General features: G+C 37.0%; 1 protein-coding gene across 5 annotated transcripts in view; it reads right to left on the bottom strand.

Annotated features, from left to right (window-relative positions):
• SPIDR (scaffold protein involved in DNA repair) overlaps positions 1–26,731 on the bottom strand; it is a 487,708-nt gene that overhangs the window by 135,318 nt on the left and 325,659 nt on the right. For all 5 annotated transcript variants that reach the window (XM_042972730.1, XM_042972733.1, XM_042972731.1 and 2 more), the window contains 2 exons: positions 2,886–3,081; positions 1,197–1,444 (listed from right to left, as the gene is read on the bottom strand). In XM_042972730.1, coding sequence (XP_042828664.1) covers positions 1,197–1,444; positions 2,886–3,081 — 444 coding nt within the window. The remainder of the gene's footprint in view (positions 1–1,196; positions 1,445–2,885; positions 3,082–26,731) is intronic.

Raw genomic sequence — 26,731 nt, 5'->3', positions numbered from 1 at the left:
TCTATAGCTATAAGTCATGATAAAAACCTTGAAAATGATAAAATCATTTCACACGCACATATTGCAAACAAAATAAATCTTTTCCTATAAATCCAAAAGAAATGTTCTCTAACTACATCTGAAGGAGACTTTGAAATCCGTAGGACTTTCAAATAAAGTGCTCATCCACCTGAGGAGGATTCATAATTAACAAAGAACTGTTTCCTGTTACTCTGTCTGAATGGCATCAGAAGGCATTATAAAAATAGGATATTGTTGTAGTTACTATTTCTTCAATATGTGTTTTCTTTTAAAATTAGACAGAAAAGAATGATTGATAAATTGATATCCATTCTTTTAATTTCTATTATGTTGTAAATCCACCTCACTGCTTTGAGGGCAATGTCACATAGAAAGAAATATAATCTCAAAAGGTTATGCCAAGGCTCTGACATAAACTCTTCAGTCAATGACACGACTGCAGCTATTTGAAAAAACACAGGAAGGACCTAAAAACGAGTAGAAAGATGTCATTCCCATAGTTGGTATAAACAAAGTACTTTGAATTATAGGTTTGGCTCATGTAGCTAGCTAGCTACACTATATACGAAGGTAGCCACTTGACACATGGGGCTATTAAAGTTAATTAAAATTAAATAAAACTTAAAATTTAGTTCCTCAGTTCCACTAGCCATATTTCAAATACTCAGTAACCATATGTGGTCAGTGGCTACCTCACTGAATAGTACAGATATACAACATTTACATCACTGTAGAAAGTCCTATTAGGTAGTGCTGATATAGGTTAGAATAGCACTCTCTGAAAGCCACGGATTTACTAACTGCCATTTATTAGGTTTTTAAGATATATAAAACTTGATAGACATTGCAGTGGTCTTTTTAGGTATCATGATCACATATCTTGGCTTTTCTAGAACAATACCGGTATTTCTTGTTTGTATCACTTTCAGTAATATGAACCATTAAAGGTAAAAGTAAATGCAACAAATTAAATTTTTAGTAGGACTTTTTATATTAAGTAAACAGGGGGATTCCTTTGTTACACCACATGTCCCAAATTTTGATGCAAGAAAAAACCCCAAAAACCCAAAACTCATGTATATGGTGAATGTAGCCAAGAATTTCTGCTTTCTCTAGGAAGGGTCTCTACTTTCTCTAAGTGACTCTAGCACACATGCCTGTGTCTTGTCACTCACCGAGCTCTGGATGGGTCTGGGCCTGGTGGAACAGCTGAGCCACCTCCCTGATGATACCTGCAGGGAAGAGAGTAAACTCTTTGTACCACCACCCGGACCTTGACTCCTGACCCTGGGGCAGCTCCCTGGCTTTCCACTGCATCCAGAAGAGAGTCCCTCAGGGGAGCTTGAGCCGGGAAGCATTGCTTGGTTTCCTCATGTCCACGGGTGCATCCTGTCCTCATGGTAGTGAGATCACTACACATAACCTGGCCAAGACATGCAAAGGAACAATCTCAGTTTAACTAATAGCAGCATGGCACACACCAAGTAATGATATTCTCAGGCAATTCTGTGATGTAACTGTACAACACCGAAGGAACGATGAAGACAAAAGACATGGTGTGGGTCTCCGTGTCTGCCCCATAACTAATGCTGCTGAGGCGGGCAACGTGAGAAATCACATGGAAACAGCAAAAAGTGTTTCCAGTCAGTGGAAGCACACGTTGTCCTGAGTCTTTGAAAACATGCAGAAAGTCCTGCTATTACAGTACTTCATGGTAATCTAGAAAATTCTTGTATGAGGTAGCAATCGCAGCAGGACAAAGCGAAAGACAAAAAATGACTAGGGTTTAAAAAATAAATCATATTATTAAGTGCTTTTTATATGCAGTGTACTGTGCTGGGTACTTTATAGGCTCATGTAGCCTCCCAACAACGCTTTACAATAATATTAAATATTGTAATAAGATAACACTTCTAGGACACATCCCAGGCACTCTTCTTTATGTACTGTGCTTACTTATATAACAAACATACTTAACCTCATAGCCACCCAAGCAGGTAGATTATCATTATTACCATTTTAAAGATAAAAATATTGAGACACAGAAAAATTAAGTATTTCATGAATTTAATATCCTGTAGCTGTTTACAACTATATGTTAAAGCAGTAATGCACTTTGAGCCATAAATTAATTGATTAGAGAGCCCTCCTTTTCCCATAATCCCCTTCATACACTTCTTTTGGTTATCAAAGGGGGAGGATGCTTGACGACATTTACAAGCAACATGAAAGTCTGTGTACGTTTCTCTTTCTTATGTCCCCTCACACTACCTGTCAGTCTCAGCCTTCTGTTCGGTGCTAACTCAGCTAACTAGGCGAACCTGAGATGGTACACCTGGAGTCACAGACACTTAGAGCCTGGAATGGTCCCCAGAGTGCCCTTCATGCCTGCTGTAAGGGAAATTTAGGGGCTCCCTAAATTCATCTTGATAAATGATCATGATGGAAAGCCAATAAAATTCCAAAAAGCAATGTATAATCTCAGTGTATAATCTCAAGTTTATGTGGTTCTTTTTGTCCCAGGGGATATAGATACTTAGAAAAAGAAAAACATGTGACTTTTTTCGTATTTAAGAACTTAAAAGCTTAAACAAAATTCTTAGACAATTGCAAAATGAGAATTAAAAAAAATGAAAACTCATTTATTTTGACAGATTAGGAGAAAGATTAAAAATGAACAATTAGATGAAATACTGTGAAAGCTCACAGCTAAACACTGAACTACAGCAGGCATAACAATAATAACAAGCTGTTTGGGCATATACATTTGCTGAATATCTGAAGGGAAACCAAAGGTAAACATCTTCACTTTCAATCCCAATATTATTACAAAGCATAAAACCTCTAAACCAATGAAAGTTTACCTGGCCTTCAGGAGATTTAATTGTTAGATTCTTAAATATAAACATCTGGGCCAAAGTGATACTTCTTCTTGGAAGGGGTGTGTCCCAACAGTGCACTTCATGTATTATTTTTGAATCTTCTTTGGTGACAATTTTCTGACAAAAATAAGTATTCAGAATAACAGGGCAACTTCCATTTGGGATAACAAGCTTTTGCCTGGAAAAGAGAAAGAAATATAACAGTTTATTTACCGTGTTGGATTCCCCTCATGTTCTTGCTAAATCAGGAATACAAAGGGCAATGACTCGCCTGCTAAGGAAAGACAAAACTAAGCCAGCTCATTAAGCGACAGCAACAGATGAATGGATAAAGAAGATGTGGTTCACATATACAATGGAATACTACTTAGCCATAAAAAGAATGAGATCTTGCCATTTGTGACATAGACTTAAAGGGTTAAGTGAAATAAATCAGACAAAGATAGGCAAATACCATATGATCTCACTTACATATGGAATCTGAAAGCAAAAACAAACAAACAAAAACAGAAACAGTCTCATAAATAAAGAGAGCAAACTAGTGGTCATCCGAGGGGATGGGCTTGCAGGGATGGGCAAAATGGGTGAAGGGCATTCAGAGGTACAAACCTGCAGTTATAAAATGAATAAGCCATGGGGATAAGAAGTACAGCATGGGGAACACAGTCAATAACACTGTAAAACTTTGTATGATGGCAGATGGTATCCTATCATGGTAAGCACTGTATAATGTACAGAACTGTCAAATCACAATGTTGCATGCCTGAAACTAACAGGATATTGTATGTTGGCTATACTTCAATAAAACAAACAAACAAACAAACAAACAAACAAACAAAAGTGAAACCCACCCTCACACACTGAAGAGTGAATGTCAGTGGAATGAATTCTACTTTTCCAGTGTAAGTCCTGTGTTGGGATAAGGGGAATGGAAGAAGACCATGTCAGTACCTGGGTTAAAGTTTCCTCAGATCTCCTAGTCTAGTAGGTGATGGCCTTAGGATGCTTCATGAAGAAATTAAGGGAGTAAGCAAAGACTATCAACAGGCTCAAAGAATTGCCCAGACATTAAAAGAAACGTTATTTATAAATAAAACCTTTAGACATTTTGGTGGCTCTAATCTTTCAAAGAACATGGCATCAAGTCCCAAAGAAGCTTCCACCTCCACTATCAAATGGAGCACAGTCACAGAAATGCCTCATGTTTAAGTAGAAAAGGAGTCTGGGAACATAAAAGACAAAATTTTCCTGGTTCCATTCAAATACCAGATTTGAGAAGACTCTTCCACACTCATTCCTCAAAAGAGGTAATGCTGCTACACATCAAGGAAAATTTAGGACTTCCACTTCCACTCCATTTAGGAGCAGACATCTTTTTCTCTAATTTATCCCATTAAGCACAACTAAAATGCCTGACATTAGAGATCAACTAAACATAAGAAGATACTGAGAGGTGGGAAGAAGGCATGCCAGCTAGGCCCTAGAGACCTTGGGACCTAAGGAACAACATACTGGTGAGCTTCTGGGTTTTCTGTTTGTCTCTTATATCCCAGACTTCAAACTGAAGAAGGTGGCAACCTAATACAATGATGCGTACAGATAAAAAAGCCCCTACAAAAGCTTACTCTCTCCAACCAAAGGTCAGGGAAGGGGCAGGCTGGTGAGACACAAAACTTTTAGAAAATGACTGTTCTATTCTAGGCAAACATCACAGAAGACCTGTGACTCACTACCACACACATGAGAAAAGGATGAGTGGGGAGCCCTGACTCGCACCCTCATCAGGCTGTAATAAAAAGTCTTTAAAGCCCAGTTGGGGTAGTGTGAGAGAAGGCAGGATAGAGTGTTGGGACTTCCATCCCTGCAGGCTTATAATAGCCTTCCCTGATCAATCCCCGCCCCTGCAACACACACACACACACACACACACACACAATGACAGTGGAGACCACCTGGGGGTCTGGACTTCCACTCCCACCTGACATCAGTAACAAGTACCCTTCCCTGCCCCTCTGGTGTACAGTCAGAGTAGGCCCAGCAGAGTGTCAGGACTTTCAGCTCCACCCAGTGGTACTGTAGCTACCCTCTATCCTCACACTTTCTTCCAGTGTTATCAGTGGAAACCATGTGGGAAGCAGCACCCCTGGCCCTCCCAGCAAGGGTTATGTCAGCTGAGGTCTAGCAGGAAGCCGGAACTCACATCTGCTCAGCAGTAACAATGAGTTCTTCACCCTTCAAGTATCAATGGGGATCAAGAAGAGAATTTAGACTTTTACCTCCACTTGGCAGTAATAAGCCCCCCACCTCCAGCTCCCTCCACTTTTCTTCTCAGAGCAGTGTCAGACAAATTCCCCTAAAACAGGTTTAAATAAGATCCAGATTCTCATATCATAATACCTCGATGTACAGGTTACCAACTTTAGATGGTTTAGATGGTTTCTTATACTAAAAACAAGGAAAAAAATCTCAAAAGAAAAAAACATAATACATGGCAATGCTGAAATGACACCAAAACAGTTTTAGAATTATCTGACAAAGATTCTAAAGCAGCCATTATAAACACGCTTCAGTAAGCAATTATGAACACACATGAGACAAATGAAAAGACAGAAAGTCTCAGCAAAAAATAGGTATTTTTAGAATGGAAATTTTAGAACCAATTAATAAAATAGTGAATATAAAAACTCAATGGGTTCAATGGCAGAATGGAGGAAACAAAGAAATCAGTGAACTTGAAGATAAAAATAGAAGTTAAACAATGTGGACAACAATAACAATAACAAAACCAGACTTAAAAAACAATGAACAGAACCTCAAGATCTGTGGGAAGGAAGAAATAAAAATGGAAAGATACAGGTAAGTACAATAGGCTTTCCTACTCCTGCAGGGTTTTCAAAATTGTATTTATAGTTGAAGCAAAAATTATAACAATGTCTGATATAGTTCTAAACGCATGCAAAACCAATATTTTTTAAAAAATTATATTCTAATTAAGAAGAGTTAAAAGGATATAAGAGATAAGGTTTATTATATACTTCATAAAAACTGGCAAAATGTTGACCCAGTAGACTGTGGTAAGTTATATGTATAAAATATAATGCCTAGAGCAATCAATAAAATAGCTGTAAGAAAGATACATACAAAAAAATTATATATAGATCAAAAGAAAATTCTAAAAATTGTTTAGATAACCCATATGAAGCCAGAAAAAAAAAAAAAAACAGAAATGAAAATAAAGAGAACAACATGAAGAATACAAAAAGTAAAAAGGTAGACCTATGTCTTAACATATCAAAATTTACACTAAGTATAAATGATCTAAATAAACTAGGTAAAAGACAAGGATTAGCAAACTGGATTAAAAATTATGATCCATCTATATGCTGTCTACAAAAAATTCACTTCAAATATAAAGATACAGGTTAAAGGATGGGGAAAATACATCACATAAACATTAAGAAAAATATGAAAATATAGCAGGGTATCAGATGAAGTCAGTTTTAGAGCAAAGAAAATTATGAGACCAGAGGAACATTACATAATAATAAAAAGGTAAGTCTGCCAAGAAGACACAGCCATCTTAATATGCACCAAACAATGTAGATTCAAAATACATAAAGTAAAAACTGATAAAACTGAAAGGAAAAATGACAAATCCACAATTAGAAATACAGACCACACAGCTCTCTCTCAACATCTGATAAAACAACTGGACAGAATGTCTGTAAAGATACCAAAGAGTAAAAAATACCATCAATCAACAGGATCTGATAGACATTTATAGAGCATTCCACCCAACAACAGAGAAAATACACATTCTTTTACTGAGCCCATAAAACATATTCCAAGAAAAACCATATTATAGGCCATAAGACAAAACTGAATGAATTTAAAAGAACTGAAACACAGTAAACTAAAAATCAACAGAAAGAAAAGAGAACTAAGAAATAAAGAAATAAAATAACAAACAGTAATAAAAACAACACACTTCTAAGTCATCCATGGGTCAAAGAGGAAGTGCCAAGGAAAATTTTAAAAAATAATAAAATAAAACATTTAACTGAGTGAAAATGTAACTTTAATATACCAAATTTTGTATGAAACACCTAAAGCAATACTGAGAGGAAATTTTTATAGCACTTAAAGCTTACATTAGAGAAGAGGAAAAATCTCAAATCAGTAAGCTAAGCTCTGACTTCAAAAACCTATATGAAAAAAAAAAAAAAAGACAAAATAAACCCAGAGTGGATAGAAGGAAATAAATAATAAAGAACAGAAATAGATGAAATTAAGAATAGAAAAAAATGCAATGAAGAGTTGACTTTTTGATATGATTAATAAAATTAACTGACAAAGGAAAGAACAGAGAAGATATAATCACCAAAATCAAGAATGAAACAGAGGATATCACTACAGACTATGAAGACATCACAAAGCTAGTATGAGATTACTATTAACTGCTATATATATGAAATTATCAATAACTTAAATGAAATGGACCAATTCCTCGAAAGCACAAACTACCATAACTCAACCAAAATGAAACAGATGATTTGAACAGACCTATAAATAATAAAGATATGTATATATCTTTTATTACATATATAAATATGTAAATTAAAAAGTCCCAGAAAGATAACTCCAGGTCCAGACAGTTCCACTGGAGAATTTTACCAAATGTACAAAGAAGAATTAACACCAATTTTATACTATCTTTTCAAAAGGAAAGAACAGAGAAGATACAATCACCAAAATCAAGAATGAAACAGAGGATATCACTACAGACTATGAAGACACCACAGAAGAGGAGGAAACATTGCCCAATTCACCTTATAAAAATAGTACTACTCTAATAAGAAAACCAGAAAAAGTACAGAAGGAGAAGGATGAGGAAGAGGAGGAGGGAGAGGAAAAGGAGGAAAAGGAAAAAGAAAAACCACAGACCAACATACCTCAGGAATACAGATGAAAAATCCTTAATGAAATAGTAGTAAATAGAATTCAGAAGTAAATGTAAGGATCATACAACATGACAAAGGGGTTAACTCCAGGGATTCAAGTCTCATTTGATATTTGAAAATCACCTCAACCACATTAAAAATGAAAAAAAGTCTTATATTTCTTCAGTAGAAGCAGAAAAACTATTTTACAACATTGAACACTGATTTATAACCAAAAAGTCAGAAAACTAGAAATAGAGTACTCCCTCAGCTAGCATTATAATTAATAGTGATGGAGTGAATGCTTTCCATCTAAGAAGGGAAACAAGGCAAGAATATTCATTCTATTTTTTCTTTTATTTTTTTTGTTGTTAAAAAGGGGCCTATGTTCTTTCTTCACACATAGGCCATTGAATACTTTTCACAGCATTTTCCACAAAGAATAAGGGAAATGGAAAAAAAAGAGGTCATGACAATTATTTACATTTTATAAATTGAGGGAAGGAGACTCCCAAGGGCATATGAGGTCACCTTTACCAAAGGTAAAGAAGGAGCAAAATTTATACACCACTGACTTCTGCTGTGCTGGGTTAATGTTGCAGATCCTCTTACGCCCATAGAATTCAAGTGCCCCCAGGCCCCCAGATGGCCAAGGCCTGGGGACTCCAGGACCCACTTGACATTTGTCCCCTTGCTGCTCACTGAGCCCATCATCTACCTCCACCTCTCTACCTATGCCTTGGGACACTGGAAGGGCCCAGAAGAGAAGATGGCATGGCAGGTGATAATGGATGCAGTTTGGCTACATGGCTATGACTACTACCACAACCTGGCAACTCTCACCCTAGCGTATGAATTCTGAGCCAACCTGCAGACTGCCGCTCCTGCAGAGTAGTAGGGTGTGTTGGAGAAGGGGGCCATGTTAGGGAACCTGCAAGTCCAGGCAGTTCTGGAGGGCAGGCTTGCATGCAGCCCACGCCAGTGGGGTCCTCACCCTTCCATGGCACTCCACTGTGTGCCTCCCATGCAGGATACCTGGAACACAGTTTCCAGAGGGACCAGCTGACTTTCCTGTGCAGCAGTGGGCCACTGGCTCGCCTGCTCTCACCACTTTTATTCAGAGAGCTGGAAGTTCTTGTCAGTGCAATGAGGCAAGACAGGGGTAGGGGAATGACATACAGAACAAAAAGGAAGAATTAAATCATTCCCTATTTGCAAATGACATGATTGCTTGTGTAGAAAATTACAAGAGAGCAATCGACAGAAAAACTCTGGAATAAGTGTGTTCAGCAAGATTACAGCATATAAAAAATGTATTTCTATATACTATCAATGAGCACGTGGACACCAAAATTGAAAATATAATTCATTTAAAAATGCAAATAATGACAAAAAACATTTCATGTAAATCTAATAAACATATATATTACTTGTGTGAAGCTATAAAACACTGCTAAAATAAATCAAGGATCTTATAGAGACATACCATATTTAGTGGCTCGAAAGACTCACTATCATAAAGATGCCAATTCTCCCCAAAAGGATACATAGGTTTAAAACAATTCCTATTGAAATTCCAGCAAGATTTTTTGCAGATGTACATTAGCTTACTCTCAAATTTATATAGGACATTAGCAAGGTGGCAGAATAGAAGATCACTGCTCATATTTCCCCTTAAGAGCAATAATTTGGTAGCCATCCGAGTGTGATAAAAGATATATAATTAGTTTGATTGTGGTAGTTATTTAAAAATGTATATCAAATCACCATGTATACACCTTAAATATATACAATTTTTATTACCCATACACCTTAACAAAGTTGGAAAAAAATTTATATGGAAAGGCAAAGGAACTAGGACATCTAAAACAATTTTGAAAAAGAAGAATAGAGTGGGAGGAATTACTCTCTTTACTTTCAAGACTTACTATATAGTTACAATAATCACTACTCTATGATATTGTTGGAGGAATAGACATAGATCAATAAAACATTATAGAGAACCTATTAAGTATACTCCACGCTATACTATATGTAAGTATACAGATACATATACAGATCTGCCCAACTGATTTTTCACAAAAGTGCCAAAGCAATACAATAAAAGAAGCAGACTCTGGATATTCATAGTCAAAAAAAGTATGAGCTTCAAACTAACTCTCAAACTTTATATAAAATTTAACTCAAAATGGATCATGAACATAAATGTAAACAATAAAGCCATAACACTTTTAGAAAAACATAGGAGAAAATCTTCAGTACCCAGGCTAGGCAAAGTGTACTTAGACTTGAGATAAAAAAAAAATTTTACCCATAAAAAGAAAAAAAAATTACAAAACTGAACTTCATCAAAGCTAAAATCTTTTGCTTTGAGCAAGACCTTTTTAAGAGGACAAAGAGAGAACCTACAGAGGTAAAATATTTGCAAATCACATATCCAAAGAAGGACTATGACCTAGAATATATAAAGAAATCTGAAAACTTCACAGTGAAAAAATGAACAATCAAATAAAACACGGACAGCTGTCACTAATAGACAATTCACCGAAGATATAAGAATGGCAAATTAGCACCTCAAAAGATGTTAAATGTCATTAGCTATTAAGAAAACACACATTAAAACCAGACTTATATAGTACCTCTATACTATCAAAATGGTTAAGACAAAACATAGTGACACCATTGAAAGCAGATGAGAATATAGAGAAACTGAATTGCTCAAACATTGCTGCTGGGAATGTAAAGCTATATTATGTAGCCAATCAGAGAAAGGTTGGCAATTTTTAAAAACGCTAAACTTGCAATTACCATACAACCCAGTGCACTCTTGGGCATTTATTGCAGAGAGATGCAAACTTATGTTTATATAAAAACCTATGTAGGCATGTCTGTAGCAGCTGTATTCATAATAGCCCTGACTGGAAACCTAAATATCATCAATGGGTATGAATGGTTAAGCAAACTGTTAAATCCATCCATACCACAGTACTATTCAGCAATAAAAAGGAAGGAACCACTGATACACATGACAACATGGATAAATCTCCAAGGAATTCTGCTGAGTGAAAAACAATCCCTAAAGCAATACAGAAGACACTGGTGCTTGCTAAGGTTTAGGGGTCTAGTATATTCCCACAAACTCTATCCAAAAATAAATTTGTAATAGTGAGGTTTTAAGCCTATAGGCTATAGGTATGGTAACTCAGAAGTTAAGAAATTGTGAGAGATGGAGAGACAGAGACAGAGCTAGACACATACATGCAAAAAGAGACAGGAGGAAGGGAGGAACAGAGACAGAGACAGTAAGAAGAGGCTGTAAGAAAATCAGAGGGTGGGGGTGGGGTACAGTGTCTTGCACTGTCTGGGTACAAATGCAAATATGCTTCACACACCCAGATGGATGAAAGATGTCACAAACTTCCAGCTTTTTCTTTCAAGTTAATTTAAAAAATTATGATAAAGTAATATCATTTTAATAACTAAGTTAAGAAGAAGAACGTGCTAGATAAAGTTTTTCTATTTAGAACCTTTCAGTTTACAGGTAAACATTACCAATATTAGGGGCGCCTGAGTAGTTCAGTTGGTTCAGTGTTCAATTCTCGATTTCGGTTCAGGTCATGATCCCAGGGCCATGGGATCAAGCCCTGCGTAGGGCTCTGTGCTGAGTGTGAAGCCTGCTTAAGATTCTCTCTTTCTCCTTCTGTCCCTCTCCCCAGCTCATGTGTACTCTCTCTCTAAAAAACAAAACATTACCTGGGGCACCTGGGTGGCTCAGTTGGTTAAGCATCCGACTTCAGCTCAGGTCACGATCTCGCGGTTCGCGAGTTCGAGCCCCGCATCGGGCTCTGGGCTGATGGCTCAGAGCCTGGAGCCTCCTTCCAATTCTGTGTCTCCCTCTCTCTCTGCCCCTCCCCCGTTCATGCTCTGTCTCTCTCTGTCTCAAAAATAAATAAACGTTAAAAAAATGAAAAAAAAAATAAATATAAAAAATAAAAAACAAAACATTACCAATATTAGAACTATGTTCTGCTCAATTCAGTCTTCTTTAAGGCCGTTAAGGTTAAACTGAATTAAAAACAGCAAACCACTCCAACTAAGTGAAAGCTTACTTTAGCCTTTCTTCTCTGGTACCAATAATCACTACAATTTTCAAAGCTATTTTAATGAGTTCAACGTTCTATTTTTTCTATGTAGCTCAAATCCAAAAAAGGATATCTTCCTTACTTAATATAAGCACTATTTCAAAAGAAGGTTAATTCACTGATTTCTATAGCATTAGATATTCCTTGTCTCCTGGGTAGGACCACATGGTTAATTATGAGTAATTTATCTACAAGGTGGCATAATTCACACACACAATGCAAACCCTAAAAGGACCCATTTTTCTGATCTCTTGTTGACAAAGTGAATAAACTCATGCAAGATGCAGGATTATTACATCAAAATGAATAAAAACAATTAATGTATTTGGCTTGCCCTCAATACAACTACATTAGATAACTGTACAAATATACCCATGATCTCAAGCATTACATTCTTGGTGTTTTTGCTTACTTTATTCCATTTCCTTCTTATTTATGGGCACATAAATAGAAGAGGCCCTTATTTAAGGGCCTCTTAAAGGTTTCAAATTCCTTGCTAATCACTATTATAAAGCTAGTATTTTTATTAGCTATTAGTTTAACACTCCATATTTTAATATTTACCTAATAGGAACATAGGCCTCTTTAATGCTAATAGTTCCCTTATCCTAATTTTAATATTTAACATTCAGTTCTACATAAAAATATTCAAAACATATTCTTTTTTTAAAAGTTTATTCTGAGAGAGAGAGTGCACATGTATGTGCAAGTGCATGGGGGAAGGAACAGAGAGAGAAAGGCAGAGAGACAGACACAGAGAGAGAGAGAATCCCAAGCAGACTCCATGCTGTCAGCACAGAATCTGCCACGGAGCTTGATCCCATGAACCGTGAGATCATGACCTGAGCCAAAATCAAGAGTTGGATACTTTACTGACTAAAGCCCCTCAAAACATATTCTTGATAAAAAAATTAACTTTGAAATTTTGTGATTCGTAGTAAGGTTGACTTGATAGGAATCCTTTTTAGCAATAAAAAATAGAACTCTTTTAGTTTCAAATGGAGTTTGCTGATATGCAATTAACAAAAATAAACATTAAAGTGATGCAGTTGGAAAAAGTGGTATTGTTCTTAATTGTGTATCATTTTGCAATATCACAGCATTTCTGCTTACTCACTCAGCCCTCTACCTTGGTGGTTGACCCAAAGTCAGATCTTCAAGATTCCCAGGGATGGAGATGATAATATGCAGTGTCCTACTAAACAGGCAGATTTTTAAAAGTTTCAAGAACTTTTTAAAATCATTTAAAATCATTAAAAAAGATTCACCTGGTAACTATAAATCTGGACTTCTTTTATAATTAAACGAATCACTAAACATTTAGCAAAAAAAAAAAAAAAAAACAACTCTATTTTGAAATGTGGCTGAGTAATTTTATATTTTCAAAAAGCACTTACATATGTATTTCAAACATTGTTAGCTTTGCTTAAAAGAAGGAAAACCCAAGGCAGAAATAAAGGTTCTTTGGCCCAGCTGCGGGGCTCTGAGAGAGACAAGAACTCAGGCCATGCTATTACAGCACGTGGCCAGCTCATCCAGTCCTGTATCTTCTGCAAGAAAATAGGGGGAGCATTTATACTAATGATGACACAAATGTTTATTTAATAATACATAAAACAAAAATGTTGACTGTACACATTTAGTAAAATTCTTCTTGATTCAAGTTAGTCAAACTGAATTAAGTCTAGGAGAGAAAGGATTTGTAAGGAAATTTAGTTCATTACTTCAAATTACAAATTAAAACCATAGTCCTTAGAAAAGAGAAAGTTTTGGAAAGTCTTCTGAAATAGATACAACTATTTTTCATTATTGGGGTATAATTGATATATCGTGTTATATTGTTTTAGGTGTACAAAATGAGTCAGGATTTGTATATACTGTGAAATGATCATCACAGTAAGTCTAGTTAACATCCCTCACCATATATAGTTACAAAATTGTTTTTCTTGTGATGAGAACTTTTAAAGTCAACTCTCTTAGCAACGTTCAAATGTACAATATTATTAACTATAGTCACCATGATGTACATTACATCTCCAAGACTTGTTTTATAACTGGAAATTTGTGCCTTTTGACCCCCTTCATTCATCTTTCCTGCCCCTACCACCCTGCCTCCGGAAACCACCAATCTGTTTTCTGCATCTATGAGCAGACATGACTAATTTTTTACTTAGCATATCACTTGCTTCTTTACAAATAGTACTAAGATTTGAAAATAATTGATTCTCTAAGGTAAACATACTTGAAATCTTGTTCAAATTTCTCACATACTCACAAGTACCCTTTACCTTGCAAAAATAACTATACAGGTAAGCATAATCTAACTAGATCCATAGGATGATAATTTCTGAATTAGGGAATCTGAATAAGGTTTAAAATGATTTACCATAAAATGGGAGGTCTGAAATTTTAGTTACAGATGTTACTCTGAGGGTCTGGGAAATTAATTCAAATAATAACATACCTTGTAAAATATATTTGGAAGGCTAGTTGATATAGGAAAGACCTTAAAACTCTTATCTAGGTCCATTTGGTTCATTTCACTCTTTTTACTGAATACATTTCATGTGTCAGGTAGTAGGCTAGGGAGCTGGGAATCCAGTCAGAGATAAGAAAGAAGGCTGAGTGGATGGTTTTACTGCAAAGGAAAAGGGTGTTCCTGAGTTAGGACATGCCAACTCAGACAGGATACTAAGTAAGCCCACTGGGGTTAGGGAAGGCTTCCCAGGAGAGGGAGCCAGGTAAGGGCCGTTGTGGGTCAATGAGGGCAAAAGTGCAAAGAGAGGCACAGAGGCTCCCAGAGGCTGCCCAGTGGCAATGACCACAATTTAATTTCAATGTGGTGAGCAAATATGTCTCATTGCCACATCACTGAGTCTCTGCAAAAAAAATTTACACGTTCAATTTCCTTTACTAGTAGGAAGAAGTTAGAACTTTTCAGTATCTATATCTATGATTCCATCATTATTTCTCTAGGTAGTATGACCTCTTGACTTGTTTTTTAATTTTCTTTTTAAATTTGAGAGAGAGAGAGAGAGAGAGAGAGAGAGAGAGAGAGAAAGGGAGAGAGAGCACGTGAGCAAGTGGGGGAGAGGAGCAGAGGGAGAGAGAGAATCCTAAGCAGGATCTACGCTTAGCATGAAGCCCGACTTGGGGCTTGATTCCATGACCCTGGGATCATGACCTGAGCCAAAATAGAGTCCTGCACTGAATCGACTGAGCCACCAGGTGCCCCCAATTTTGTTTTATACTGCAATCCAATATTAGCTGCTGTAGACCTTACAATCACCTCTTGATGTGTCTGCCACAAATGTTATGTGACAACTAAAAAAGGTTTACAGAGTATGTATGTATTGAGATTAATATTGTACTATATTTAACTAGTATTTCTAAATATCAAACTGAAAATAAAAACAAACCTAAGTGTTAAACCTCACTTGATAAATCACATATACAATGAACGACACCAGTGAACATTATCATGACACTGGGCTCCTACTGATTTTTCTGTTTAAGGAATTCGAAGAATATGCATATACTTTCCAATAAACTCTCAGAGCATCCCTGAAATAGTGGCAGAATAGGCTAAAATATGGGAGAGTTACACACACAAATGAAATACACAACAACTAGAAAGTAACAGTCTTCAGTGGAGTCCAAGTACTAAGGTTTCTGGTGTAAATGTTTTTTTCTTTTTAATAGAGAATACTGTTATGTATAATAAAAATGACAATTTGTCAAAATGTTTTCTGAAAATAGAAATGGCTGCTCAAACACATATGTTTTACGTTAAGAACCATTTCCACTTCTCCTCACCGGAGATTGTTCTATATAGAACTCAAGTAAACAGGAAACAATACTTTTGTTTTTAAATGTCATTGGGACCAGAGAAGGAAAAAAAAATGAAAAATCTTTTCATTTTCTATAATTTCAAAGGTTCACAGTTCTATCAATATCAACACTGACAAAGTGTGAAATACCCTGTAAACAACTTTTCAGGAAGTCTGAGGTTTGTGAGCAATGTTTCTTTTTATTTTCCCACTAGTTATGTGTTCTCAGATTTTTTGCCTCTAGCACCCGATTACATAAAAACTGTGCTTTGCACTGAACAGGCTGATAAGGATGATTGTGATTGACACACGATTCCCTTAAAAAGCAAACTCTCTATTCCAAACCATAAAATAATATCAATTTGCTTGTTTACCATGTAGGAAGAATTCATGCAAATCTGTGGTGGGAGCAAAGTGGATTAATGGGATTAATGCAGTGACCCAAAGAAAACAAAGACAAACAGAATTTCCTCTTCTTTCCTTCCTTATTTTAATGGCTAGCTAGCGAACAAGGTTGGACTAGGAACTATAGTTGCCAGAAAAACATAATGTAGGTTTAATTTTTCTTTTCACTGAAGACATGCTTGGGATAAACCAATCAATTTTGTTTACAGTTTAGTCTCAACTCTAAGCCTCACCCACCCCAGGCCCAAACCTGGCCACTGTACAGTCTTTCTTCCACCACCTGGAGGAGAGGCCGGGTCATAACATGAGGAGTTAAGAGGGCTTAAGGGTGTATGTAGGGCCATACACCAGGAAACGGTAAGTGCAGTAAAACACTCTTCGTGCTACAATAGAGGGAACACTGGCTTCTGCACGGAGGCAGAGGACAGACTTCTCCATATTAATTAAGACCCTTCTAAAATGCTGTCTCTGTGAGAAGTCTTGATGGGCTGGTTCAACAATAACAAAAACAAAACAATGTTTTTTGAATGAATGTCAATCCTTCTCACAGGAGAAGCTGTTCTTTTCTCTGTGCTCTGAGAGTGTTTTTCACACTGGTTTGCTTGTGTCTGTCTCTACAATGAAACCCTCAACTACTAGAATATCTCAGCTGTTTCATTTTTATCTTTGTTTTTTTAGTGCCAAACAGTACCTAACATCTGCATGGAACCCAACAGATGTTTTCTAAACTAATGGAAAAATATTTTTTATTCCTGTTTATCAGATGTATATATAAAGAAGTGAATGTGCCTTTTACATAGATAATCAGACCTAATATAACTGAGTTCCATGAGCTTTAAAGTGGGATTCTGGGAACTGTACAAATTTAAAATAAGGGCTTGGAAAAATGAAAGCTCTAAGGGGAAGGATCCAGGCCCATGCAAGTCCACTGCATGGCACAGAGTGATTTGAAAGGAAGATACAGGTTTTGGATCTAAGACATCTTAGATTTAAATCCTGGCTTTGCCACTTACTAGCTGTGTGACTGTGGACAAATTCAATCTGTGACTCCGCTTCTATGAAATGAGAGTATTAACAGGAGCTAAAGGTACTCCACAGATTTCTTGTGAGAATGAAATGAATGAACTTCACACCCATAAGGGCTCAGTGGGTGAGGCTGTCAGTGCTGCTGCTGCTTCTGTGGCTCTGAGTCTCATCTTCAGTCACTTCACATTAGTCACTGTCTACTGTGCAGCCAAGACTAGGGTTATTTAGTGTCATTTCCAAGGCCTGTTTTCTTTCTCTTCCTAAAGATTAATGAGAATTACAGGCCACTAGCAGCAAATATTACTTTTCCGTTACCTGCTCACATGTTTATTTGCATAATGCCTTATTTGCTATCGATACTCGCTGCTTAGATTCTGCTGGGTCTTATAACGCTAGCCTAAATTCTTACTTAGTCCTCAGGTCTCTCAGTCTTCACTGTACAGGGTAAATACGACTACCCCAATCTTCAGAGGAGGCTAAGTAACAATCATTTCTATACCACTGGTCCATTCCAGGGCTGAAATACAAACAAACTGGCTTTAAAGCTAGTCTATTGTTTTTCCAAGATACGAAGCTACCTCTCTGGAAGAAGAGTGGGACTCACCACTTTGACAATGGCAAGAAAGGTGTTGCCATTATTCCTGGAGGAATCAAAGCACGAGAAAGGGATGTGACCCGTATCGACAGGAGCTGGTTAGCCTAGCCCACAGGATTAGATCAGGCTGACAAGAAAGCATGAAATGGGGCCCCAGGGTGCCTCAGCCAGTTGAGCTTCCGATATTGGTTTTGCCTCAGGTCATGATCTCCCAGTTCATGAGTTCAAGCCCTGCTTCTGGCTGGCTCGGTGCTGACAACAAGGAGCCTGTCTGGGATTCTGTCTCCCTCTCTCTCTGCCCTTCTCCAGCTCATGCTCTCTCTCTCAAAAATAAATAAATAAACTTAAAAAAAAGAAGCATGAAATTTAGGTGGGACTGTAGGAGATTATACTTCCTGTTCACAGCTATCAGGTGTTGGGCAGTGTGACAAGCTGCAATGGAAGGACTTTAACTGCACAAAGGTCTGGTGATAACAGAACATTTAGACCCACTTTCTACACCTGTGCCTATAAAGCCACTGACCCTTGTAGCTAATCAAATTTAAATAAAATAAAATAAATTTTAAAATGCAATTCCTAAATTGTCTGAGCCACATTTCTAGTATTTTCAGTGTGGCAAGTGACTACCATACTGGACAGCATCATAAAGAACACTTTTGTTACTGCAGAAAGTTCCACGAAGCTATGTGAGAATTCTCATTTTCAGGATAAACAATAAACCACATCCTGTCATTAGTAAATGCTTTTTGATCAATTGATTGATTAATTGGATTTGAAAGGGGCTACTATGCCCCAGTGACTTCTAGGGCTAACTTCACAAGCTTAAGCACCACCCATGCTCCCTGCTGTAGACACCTACACCAGCACATGGGCACTAAATCCAAGTTAGTGACAAGACAATGTTAATTATCTTTATTATGAATTTTTAAAAATAGCAAAATATCCTGCCTACCTTCTTACTCATTTAAAGAGTGAATGGGCACTCTTTCTCTCCACCAAAAATCAGATTTACTTTAAGAAAAATTTAAAAACACAAGTCCCAAGAAATTTCTCTAAGCTGAAGAATTAAGCCAAGTTTAGGAATAAGAAATTTCAGGCTTATACTTTATTTTCCAGTTTTTTATTTGACAAGATTTATCTCCTGTGTTCAAATCCCTTTCTTCTAGCTTCCTACCCAAATCAGACCAAGAAACTGATAAAAAAACCGCTGAAGTGGAACACTGATATTTATAATTGTGTGTGCTGTTTTTAAATTCCCAGAATACAGTTTGTCTAATTCTTTTATCCCAATATACACAACATTGAGGAGCAATTTATTTGTTTGAAAGTGAATAGTACAGTAAATAACATTAAAGATGAATTCATACAAGGGTGGTACGAAATATGAGAATAAACTTCCTTTGTAAACCAGAAGTCTAATTCTCTTGGCAAACCCATAAATCTTGTATCATTTCCTTTTTTGAGGCACAGGGTCACTGGGAATGGCAACTTAAAGAAAGAACCACCATGTTTCTAGCAGTGGTTATAAATTTTATGTTCAAGGCACAGATCCCGCACTTTTATTGGTAATGAAAATCCTGCCAGAACTTGACAGAAAATACAAAGAACAAAGCAGGGGGAAAAGCCTGGTTTGAAGTCACACTGGCTTGGTTTTAATTCTAGCTCTGTCACTTATTTCCTATTTTGTCTTAATCAAATTACTCCAATGTCTTGAACTTTAACTTTTTCATATCTAAAATGGGGATCATACATACCCAATGGTGTTACTGTGAGATGAGGTACATATATTCATATATACAAGGCACACATGCAGATACTTACATACAGTGTTTGGCACACACACACTAGCTATCTTTAAAACAGTAGCTAGTATATTACTAGAAACTGACTATTTTCTAGAGGCTCTAGAAGCTAATCTAATTTTTCCAATACAAGACAGGATATCTTAGAAAAATTAAGTTTTCTCTGAGTTATTGTAACATATCCATTTCTATACACAACTGGGTAATTAAAGGTCTTAGAAATGTTCACACAGTTTTACTCAACAAAGTCACTATAAAGAATTTACACTAAAACATTTATGTATAAAATATTAATTACACTCATTTACAATAGGAGAGACATAACAAAAAATCTAAATTTCTAATAAAAAGTAGAAAAATCATGAAAACAGTGATACAAATGATAACATTAAAATTCCTAATTCAAAGGGGTGTCTTCGGGTGGCTCATTCGGTTAAGCGTCTGACTCTTGACTGCAGCTCAGGTCATGATTTACCTCATAGTTCACGGGTTTGAGCCCCACGCTGGGCTCCACACTGACAGCAAGGAGCCTACTTGGGATCCTCTCTCTCTGCCCCTCCCCTGCTCGTGCTCTTTCTTTCTCTATCTCAAAATAAATAAATAAACTTAAAAATCTAATTCAAAAAATACACTTAATGAAATTGTGGGTAAAGCTCTTGTTATACATTTGAATTAGGGAAACAGACTGAAGGGGCGCCTGGGTGGCTCAGTCGGTTAAGCGTCTGACTTCGGCTCAGGTCACGATCTCGCGGTCCGTGAGTTTGAGCCCCGTATCGGGCTCTGTGCTGACAGCTCAGAGCCTGGAGCCTGCTTCAGATTCTGTGTCTCCCTCTCTCTCTGCCCCTCCTCCATTCATGCTCTGTCTCTCTCTGTCTCAAAAATAAATAAACGTTAAAAAAAATTAAAAAAAAAAAGAATTGAGTGCATAGCACAGTCTGGAAAGAAAACTGGATACCTTAGTCTCAGTTATGACTGGTCTCTATCTTTAAGGATCATTCTGACACTGGCTGTAAGTCATCTTCTGAATACAAACCTGAATGCATTTGCATGCTTGTCAGCACTACTCCTCCCAGGCCAATCTTAAATCTTTATCTTTTGGTCTTTATCTCTCAGTGTGACTCTAGCACAGAAATTTTCAAACCTTAACATGAATCAGAACCATAAGCTTGTTAAAACACAAATTGTTAACCACACCTCCAAAGTTTCTGATTCAATAGGTCTAGGGTGGGTCCTCTTAGCTGGCATTTTTGACAAGTTCCAAAGTAGTGCTGATGCTGTTGGTCCCACAACCACACGGTGAGGATTACTACTGTAGAAAAACACACTCGACCATTTACACAAGTATCTATGATACACCTCAAGCTTACCCTGACAAAACACCTGCTCAGCTATTAGGACTTGGCATGAGTGACAGGAAGCACTTCTAAGCACTCCTTCTAAGGAGGCTTTCTGGTTTGGCCCGTATTGTAGGAAAGTAGCACTTCCTCCTTTGAGTTCCATCACAGCTGGTGGAGCTTTGCAATCATTACAGCTATAGTGTTTTACTGCTTTAACTTGTTGACATGAACAGCTTGGCTTTCTCATCCCCCAATTAACAATAAAGATCTTACTCTATGCCACAGAATAAAGAGATAAAAATTACACGGTAAGTTCTGGGCCTGCAGCTCAATTACTGCAGAAAAAACCTGCAATCTGATAAACACTTTTCTTCACTTGATTAACGAAGCCTCCTATGCGTCTCATCTGCAGTATACAAGTCAACAATATACATATTTTTAGAAACATGCAATACACCATTTCACATTTTTTTTTTCTAGGTATAAACTGTCTATTCAGAGTAGCAGGGTGGGATAGCAGAGAGAACAAAGAATATGAGTATAGAGATTTGGGTTCAAGTCTCAGTTTTGTCCCGTACAAGACTAATGATCTTGATTATATCACCTAAAATAATAGAATCCATTTTGTCTTGTATACGAGTATAGCAACATTTATGTTAGAGCATAAGGGATACGAAAGTATTTGATATACTAAAATGCTTTATATAAAATGATATTTATTATTCTTCAAAGACCCTGGATTTATAAAAAAGTTATTCTAGAAAATTTTCAAAATAGTATCTTCTCCATAACAAACCATTTACAACTATCATTTCAATACAATTTAATGTCATTTAAACAAAACAATGATCCCTTTTTTTTTTTTTAACTGAAATTGAGAAGTCTTTGGTGTAACATTTTTAATCAGAAATATGTACATTTCTAAACACACAGGTACATCAACTCTAGGATGTCAATAACCACAAACCTCAACTGTGGGAACCATCTTCAAGGAACACGGAAACTTAGAAACAAAAAGAAGTGCCAATATCCAAGATAAGCAAGGGGTCAGAGTTGGCGACTGAGTTTTCACTTACACTAATTTTTAGAAGAGCTCTGGGAGGAAGAACATGGCTCAGGGTAGGCTGAGCATTTACTGATTTCATATCAGTAAAAACAGCTAGGCAGTTGTTTGTCTAGTTCTCTAGTTTTTAAACTCAAATAGAGATGAAAAGTTGATTAAAAAAACACTTTATCAGGGCACCTGGGTGGCTCAGCAGTTAAGAGTCCAACTTTGGCTGAGGTCATGATCTCATGGTTTGTGGGTTCAAGCCCCAAGTCGGGCTCTGTGCTGACAGCTCAGAGCCTGGAGCCCGCTTTGGATTCTGTTTCTCCCTCTCTCTCTGCCCCTCCCCCGCTTGTGTTCTCTCTCTCTCTCTCTCTCTCTCTCTCTCTCTCTCTCTCTTTCTCAAAAATTAACATTTAAAAAATTAAAAAAACCCCACTTTATCAATAAACATCATAGTAACTATTCACATGAATAATTTAATAATCTGCAAACAGAGTCAGATCACTAAAAATCAACAAAGGCAACAAGGTAACAACATACTTTAAAAGGTGTTAAAAAGGAATTCTAGTAATGGTCACCATATATAATGTAGATCAGCTCAACAGAAGAGACAATGTTCATAGGTAAACAAGGTTTTAATGGTTCAATCTTTGATTTCACAAGGAGAAATACTACACGATTTGAATAGTGTACTGAGAATAGAAAGGGATAAAAGTAAATGAAATGGATGGAAAATTGTTTTCCTAAGATCCACAAAATGTCCCAAATTGAAATTCCAGTTGAAAACGTGTGAAATTCAGACAAAAGGATTCACAGTAAATGGCAATTAAAAGGAATCTGGGAAGACAGTGATCACAAGAGCGGAGGTTGACACTGCTAAAATAAAAGAATCAGTAAAATAAGACCAAGAAATATTGTCCTCAAAAATCATGAAGCCTAGGTTTAATTATTACCACAAACAGGCAAATACTAAGCTTAGTCTAGCTTCAAACAAAACAGACCTCACTTAAACTAGATAAATGTGCAACTCAGGTTAAAGGACACTGCTTTAAATTATACAAGGAATAAGAATTCCAAGATCAAAACTGTGTATTACAGAGGAAGCATAAGTTCTCTTGAATGGCACAGCTCGCTTACACAAACAAAGAAATTAGGGCAAATAAGGACAGCAGACACCTCACCATGACACATAGCAACCAGAGCAAAACCATAGCAAGGTGTGTCATACGCTAAAAGCAAAATAATACCCCAAGGTGAGCTTCAACCACCTGTAAGAGAGACACTACCCTGACCAGAGTCAGAAAAACAATTTTTGACCCTGAGAAAGTGAGACTGTGTCCCTGAAAAGGAAAACTTTCTCTGAGACTCTGCAACTATTCCAAGTCCTGGTAAGGACTGACTGGGGGAAGGGAGAAACCTCCCAAGTTTAGTTTCTCCTGACTTGCTTCTAGCAGAGTTGGCCCCTCTGACATGTCCTTCTGAGAGCGGCCTGGCTCTGGCCTCAGATGTCATGTGGTCCCCACAGATGTGGGTGTAGAACAGGGGCTTGTTTGGGCAGACACCACCCTCATGACAGACTCAACACACTGTGACACTCCCAGGTTACCCTGGAGGATTCCTAACCATGACATATCTGAAGGAGATTTCTCTGTGACTACACAGAGAAATCGGCACACCATTACACTGTCAACTCTCCAACCTTGAAGGCTAGTCACGTCAGCTTACAACACAGACTTTTAGTTACCATCACCCGCCTCTGCATCCACCCACACTTCCATGTCTCCCCAGGTGTGAGACTGTTCAGAACTGTGCTGAGCCCTCTAGGGGACAATCAGGACAAGGAGCAACTGGACGGACTGCTCTCAAAGGCTCATCATGTAGAAGCAGCCTCACTTCATAATTTAGGTATCTTATTTTAAATAGAACTTCAGGGGCATCTGGGAGGCTCAGTTAAGTGTCTGATTTCAGCTCAAGTCACGATCTTATGGTTTGTGAGTTCGGGATCAGCGTTGAGCTCTGTGCTGGCAGCTCAGAGCCTGGAGCCTGCTTCGGACTCTGTGTCTCCCTCTCTCTCTGCTCCTCCCCTGCTTGCACTCTCTCTCTGTCTCTCAACAATAAATAAAAATGTCAAAAAATAAAAATAAAAAATAAAAAAGAACTTCAAGTCATTCTATACTATAGGCTTATCTGTGCTAAACTTATCTAAATAATTACTGTGAATGGCTTTCTGCTTAGCAAATACAAAATGTTGTTTGTTAATACAAAGACAAAGCCCATAAAAATTCGTTTTCATCAATGATAGAGTCATTTTCTTCTATTCATAGGGTATCAATCATTTAATGCTTTTCTCTTTATGGATGCTATTTAGTGGGCTTCCTTCAGGGCAGGTAATGGCAAAGCTCTAGCTCCATCAGAGACAGTGAGTCAATGTGTGTTGAGAATATGAGAGAGAAACAGACCCAGCTGAATGGAAGCCTTTTTCATATTCAATTTTTGTCTTTAAAATAGTTCTCATTTGTAAAGCAGATCTCCAAAGAAAAACAATATATAGGAATCAATTGTACAAGTGTTTATACCTTCTTTTACAAGTTTATTACTGATAATATCTACTGACTGAATTCTTGGCCTTATAAAACTTATATACACATAAAGATAAATGTATGTTAAGGTTGTAAACTATCACTATAGTGATATGATGTATATGTCTATACACTATATAGCTATAGTACTTACAGCTTGGTGAAATTTTTAACAGTAAAGATTATCTAGGTTACCTTTGTCAAAATAAATAAAATAGGTTATTGATACTATATTCTAAATAGTCTGTAGCATTTCTCATGAAAACCAAGTAATATCCAAGTATTTTATATTATTTCAAAGTTTGGACTATTGCAATTACATTCTTCGTAAGGACATTTATTGAGCACATATTATATACAAGAAATTACTTAGTATACCAACAGTTATAAATAATAGGATTAGCTTGATAAAAAATTTAGTCTGTTAGGAGGGGGAAAGCATAATAATGTAGATTGTTATTATGTTTATCATAATCCTGTTTAATAATTATGTTTATTATTACACTTTATATTTTATACATTAATTTAAATGAACACTTTATAAATTACTTTTCCTTAAATGACCTGATATGATTCTTATAACTACCCTGGGAGAAAGCTGACTATACAGAATTATCTTCATTTTAGAAGTGAAGACGGCATGATTTGCATAGCAGATCAGTGTAAAGGCCCAGGACTGACACTAAGGTGTCAGACTCCTAAACTGGTAGTGATGATACTATGATATGACAGAGCTTATGATGGCAACTAAAGGGAGCTAACCACAGCTAACAATCTATTCTTCCTATGTCCCTGATACCTTCCAACTCATTAACTGCTGTACGCCTCATAGAAGATCCTCTGAAGCAAAGACAAGTAAAGTTAATTGCCTAAAAGTACACAGCTAATAAGCAGTGGACCAAGATTTGAATAGAGGCAGGTAAGGGACACTAAGGAATCTACTCCTGAAATCGCTGTTGCACTATATGCTAATCTGGATGTAAATTAAAAAAAAAATTGATTGATTACTGTCATCCTCACTATAAAGATAAGGGGATGGTCATCCAGAGCTATGCAGTATTTTCTGCAGGTCACACAGCTAAAAAAGGGCTGATCAGGGACCAAAAATGAAAATATTCATGAGGCAAACCATAAGAGACTCTTAAATACAGACAACAAACTGAGGGCTGCTGAAGAAGGGAGTGGGTGGGGGGTGGGGAAAATGGGTGATGGGCATTAAGGAGGGCACCTTTTGGGATGAGCACTGGGTGTCATATGTAAGAGATGAATGACAGGGTTTTACTCCTGAAGCCAAGACTACACTGTATGTTAACTAACTTAAATATAAGTAAAATAAATAAATAAATATAGATTTGTTTTTTAATTTATAATTTTATTATTTATTTATTTATTTAAATATGAAATTTATTGTCAAATTGGTTTCCATACAACACCCAGTGCTCATCCCAACAGGTGCCCTCCTCAATTCCCATCACCCACATTCCCCTCCCTCCCTCCCGCCATCAACTGTCAGTTTGTTCTTGGTTTTTAAGAGTCTCTTATGGTTTAGCTCCCTCCCTCTCTAACCTTTTTTTTTCCCCTTCCCCTCCCCCATGGTCTTCTGTTAAGTTTCTCAGGATCCACATAAGAATGAAAACATGGTATCTGTCTTTCTCGGTATGATTTATTTCACTTAGCATAACACTCTCCAGTTCCATCCACGTTGCTACAAAAGGGCCATATTTCATTCTTTCTCATTGCCACGTAGTACTCCATTGTGTATATAAACCACAATTTCTTTATCCATTCATCAGCTGATGGACATTTCGGCTCTTTCCATAATTTGGCTATTGTTGAGAGTGCTGCTATAAACGTTGGGGTACAAGTGCCCCTATGCATCAGTACTCCTGTATCCCTTGGGTAAATTCCTAGCAGTGCTATTTCTGGGTCATAGGGTAGATCTATTTTTAATTTTTTGAGGAACCTCCACACTGTTTTCCAGAGTGGCTGCACCAGTTTGCATTCCCACCAACAGTGGAAGAGGGTTCCTGTTTCTCCACGTCTTCGCCAGTATCTATAGTCTCCTGATTTGTTCATTTTAGCCACTCTGACTGGCATGAGGTGGTATCTGAGTGTGGTTTTGAT

The sequence above is a fragment of the Panthera tigris genome, chromosome F2 (genome assembly GCF_018350195.1).
Source record: "Panthera tigris isolate Pti1 chromosome F2, P.tigris_Pti1_mat1.1, whole genome shotgun sequence".
Classification (NCBI taxonomy): domain Eukaryota; kingdom Metazoa; phylum Chordata; class Mammalia; order Carnivora; family Felidae; genus Panthera; species Panthera tigris.
Note: the sequence above shows the minus strand (reverse complement) of the source record. Positions and strands in the feature narration are given on the sequence as shown.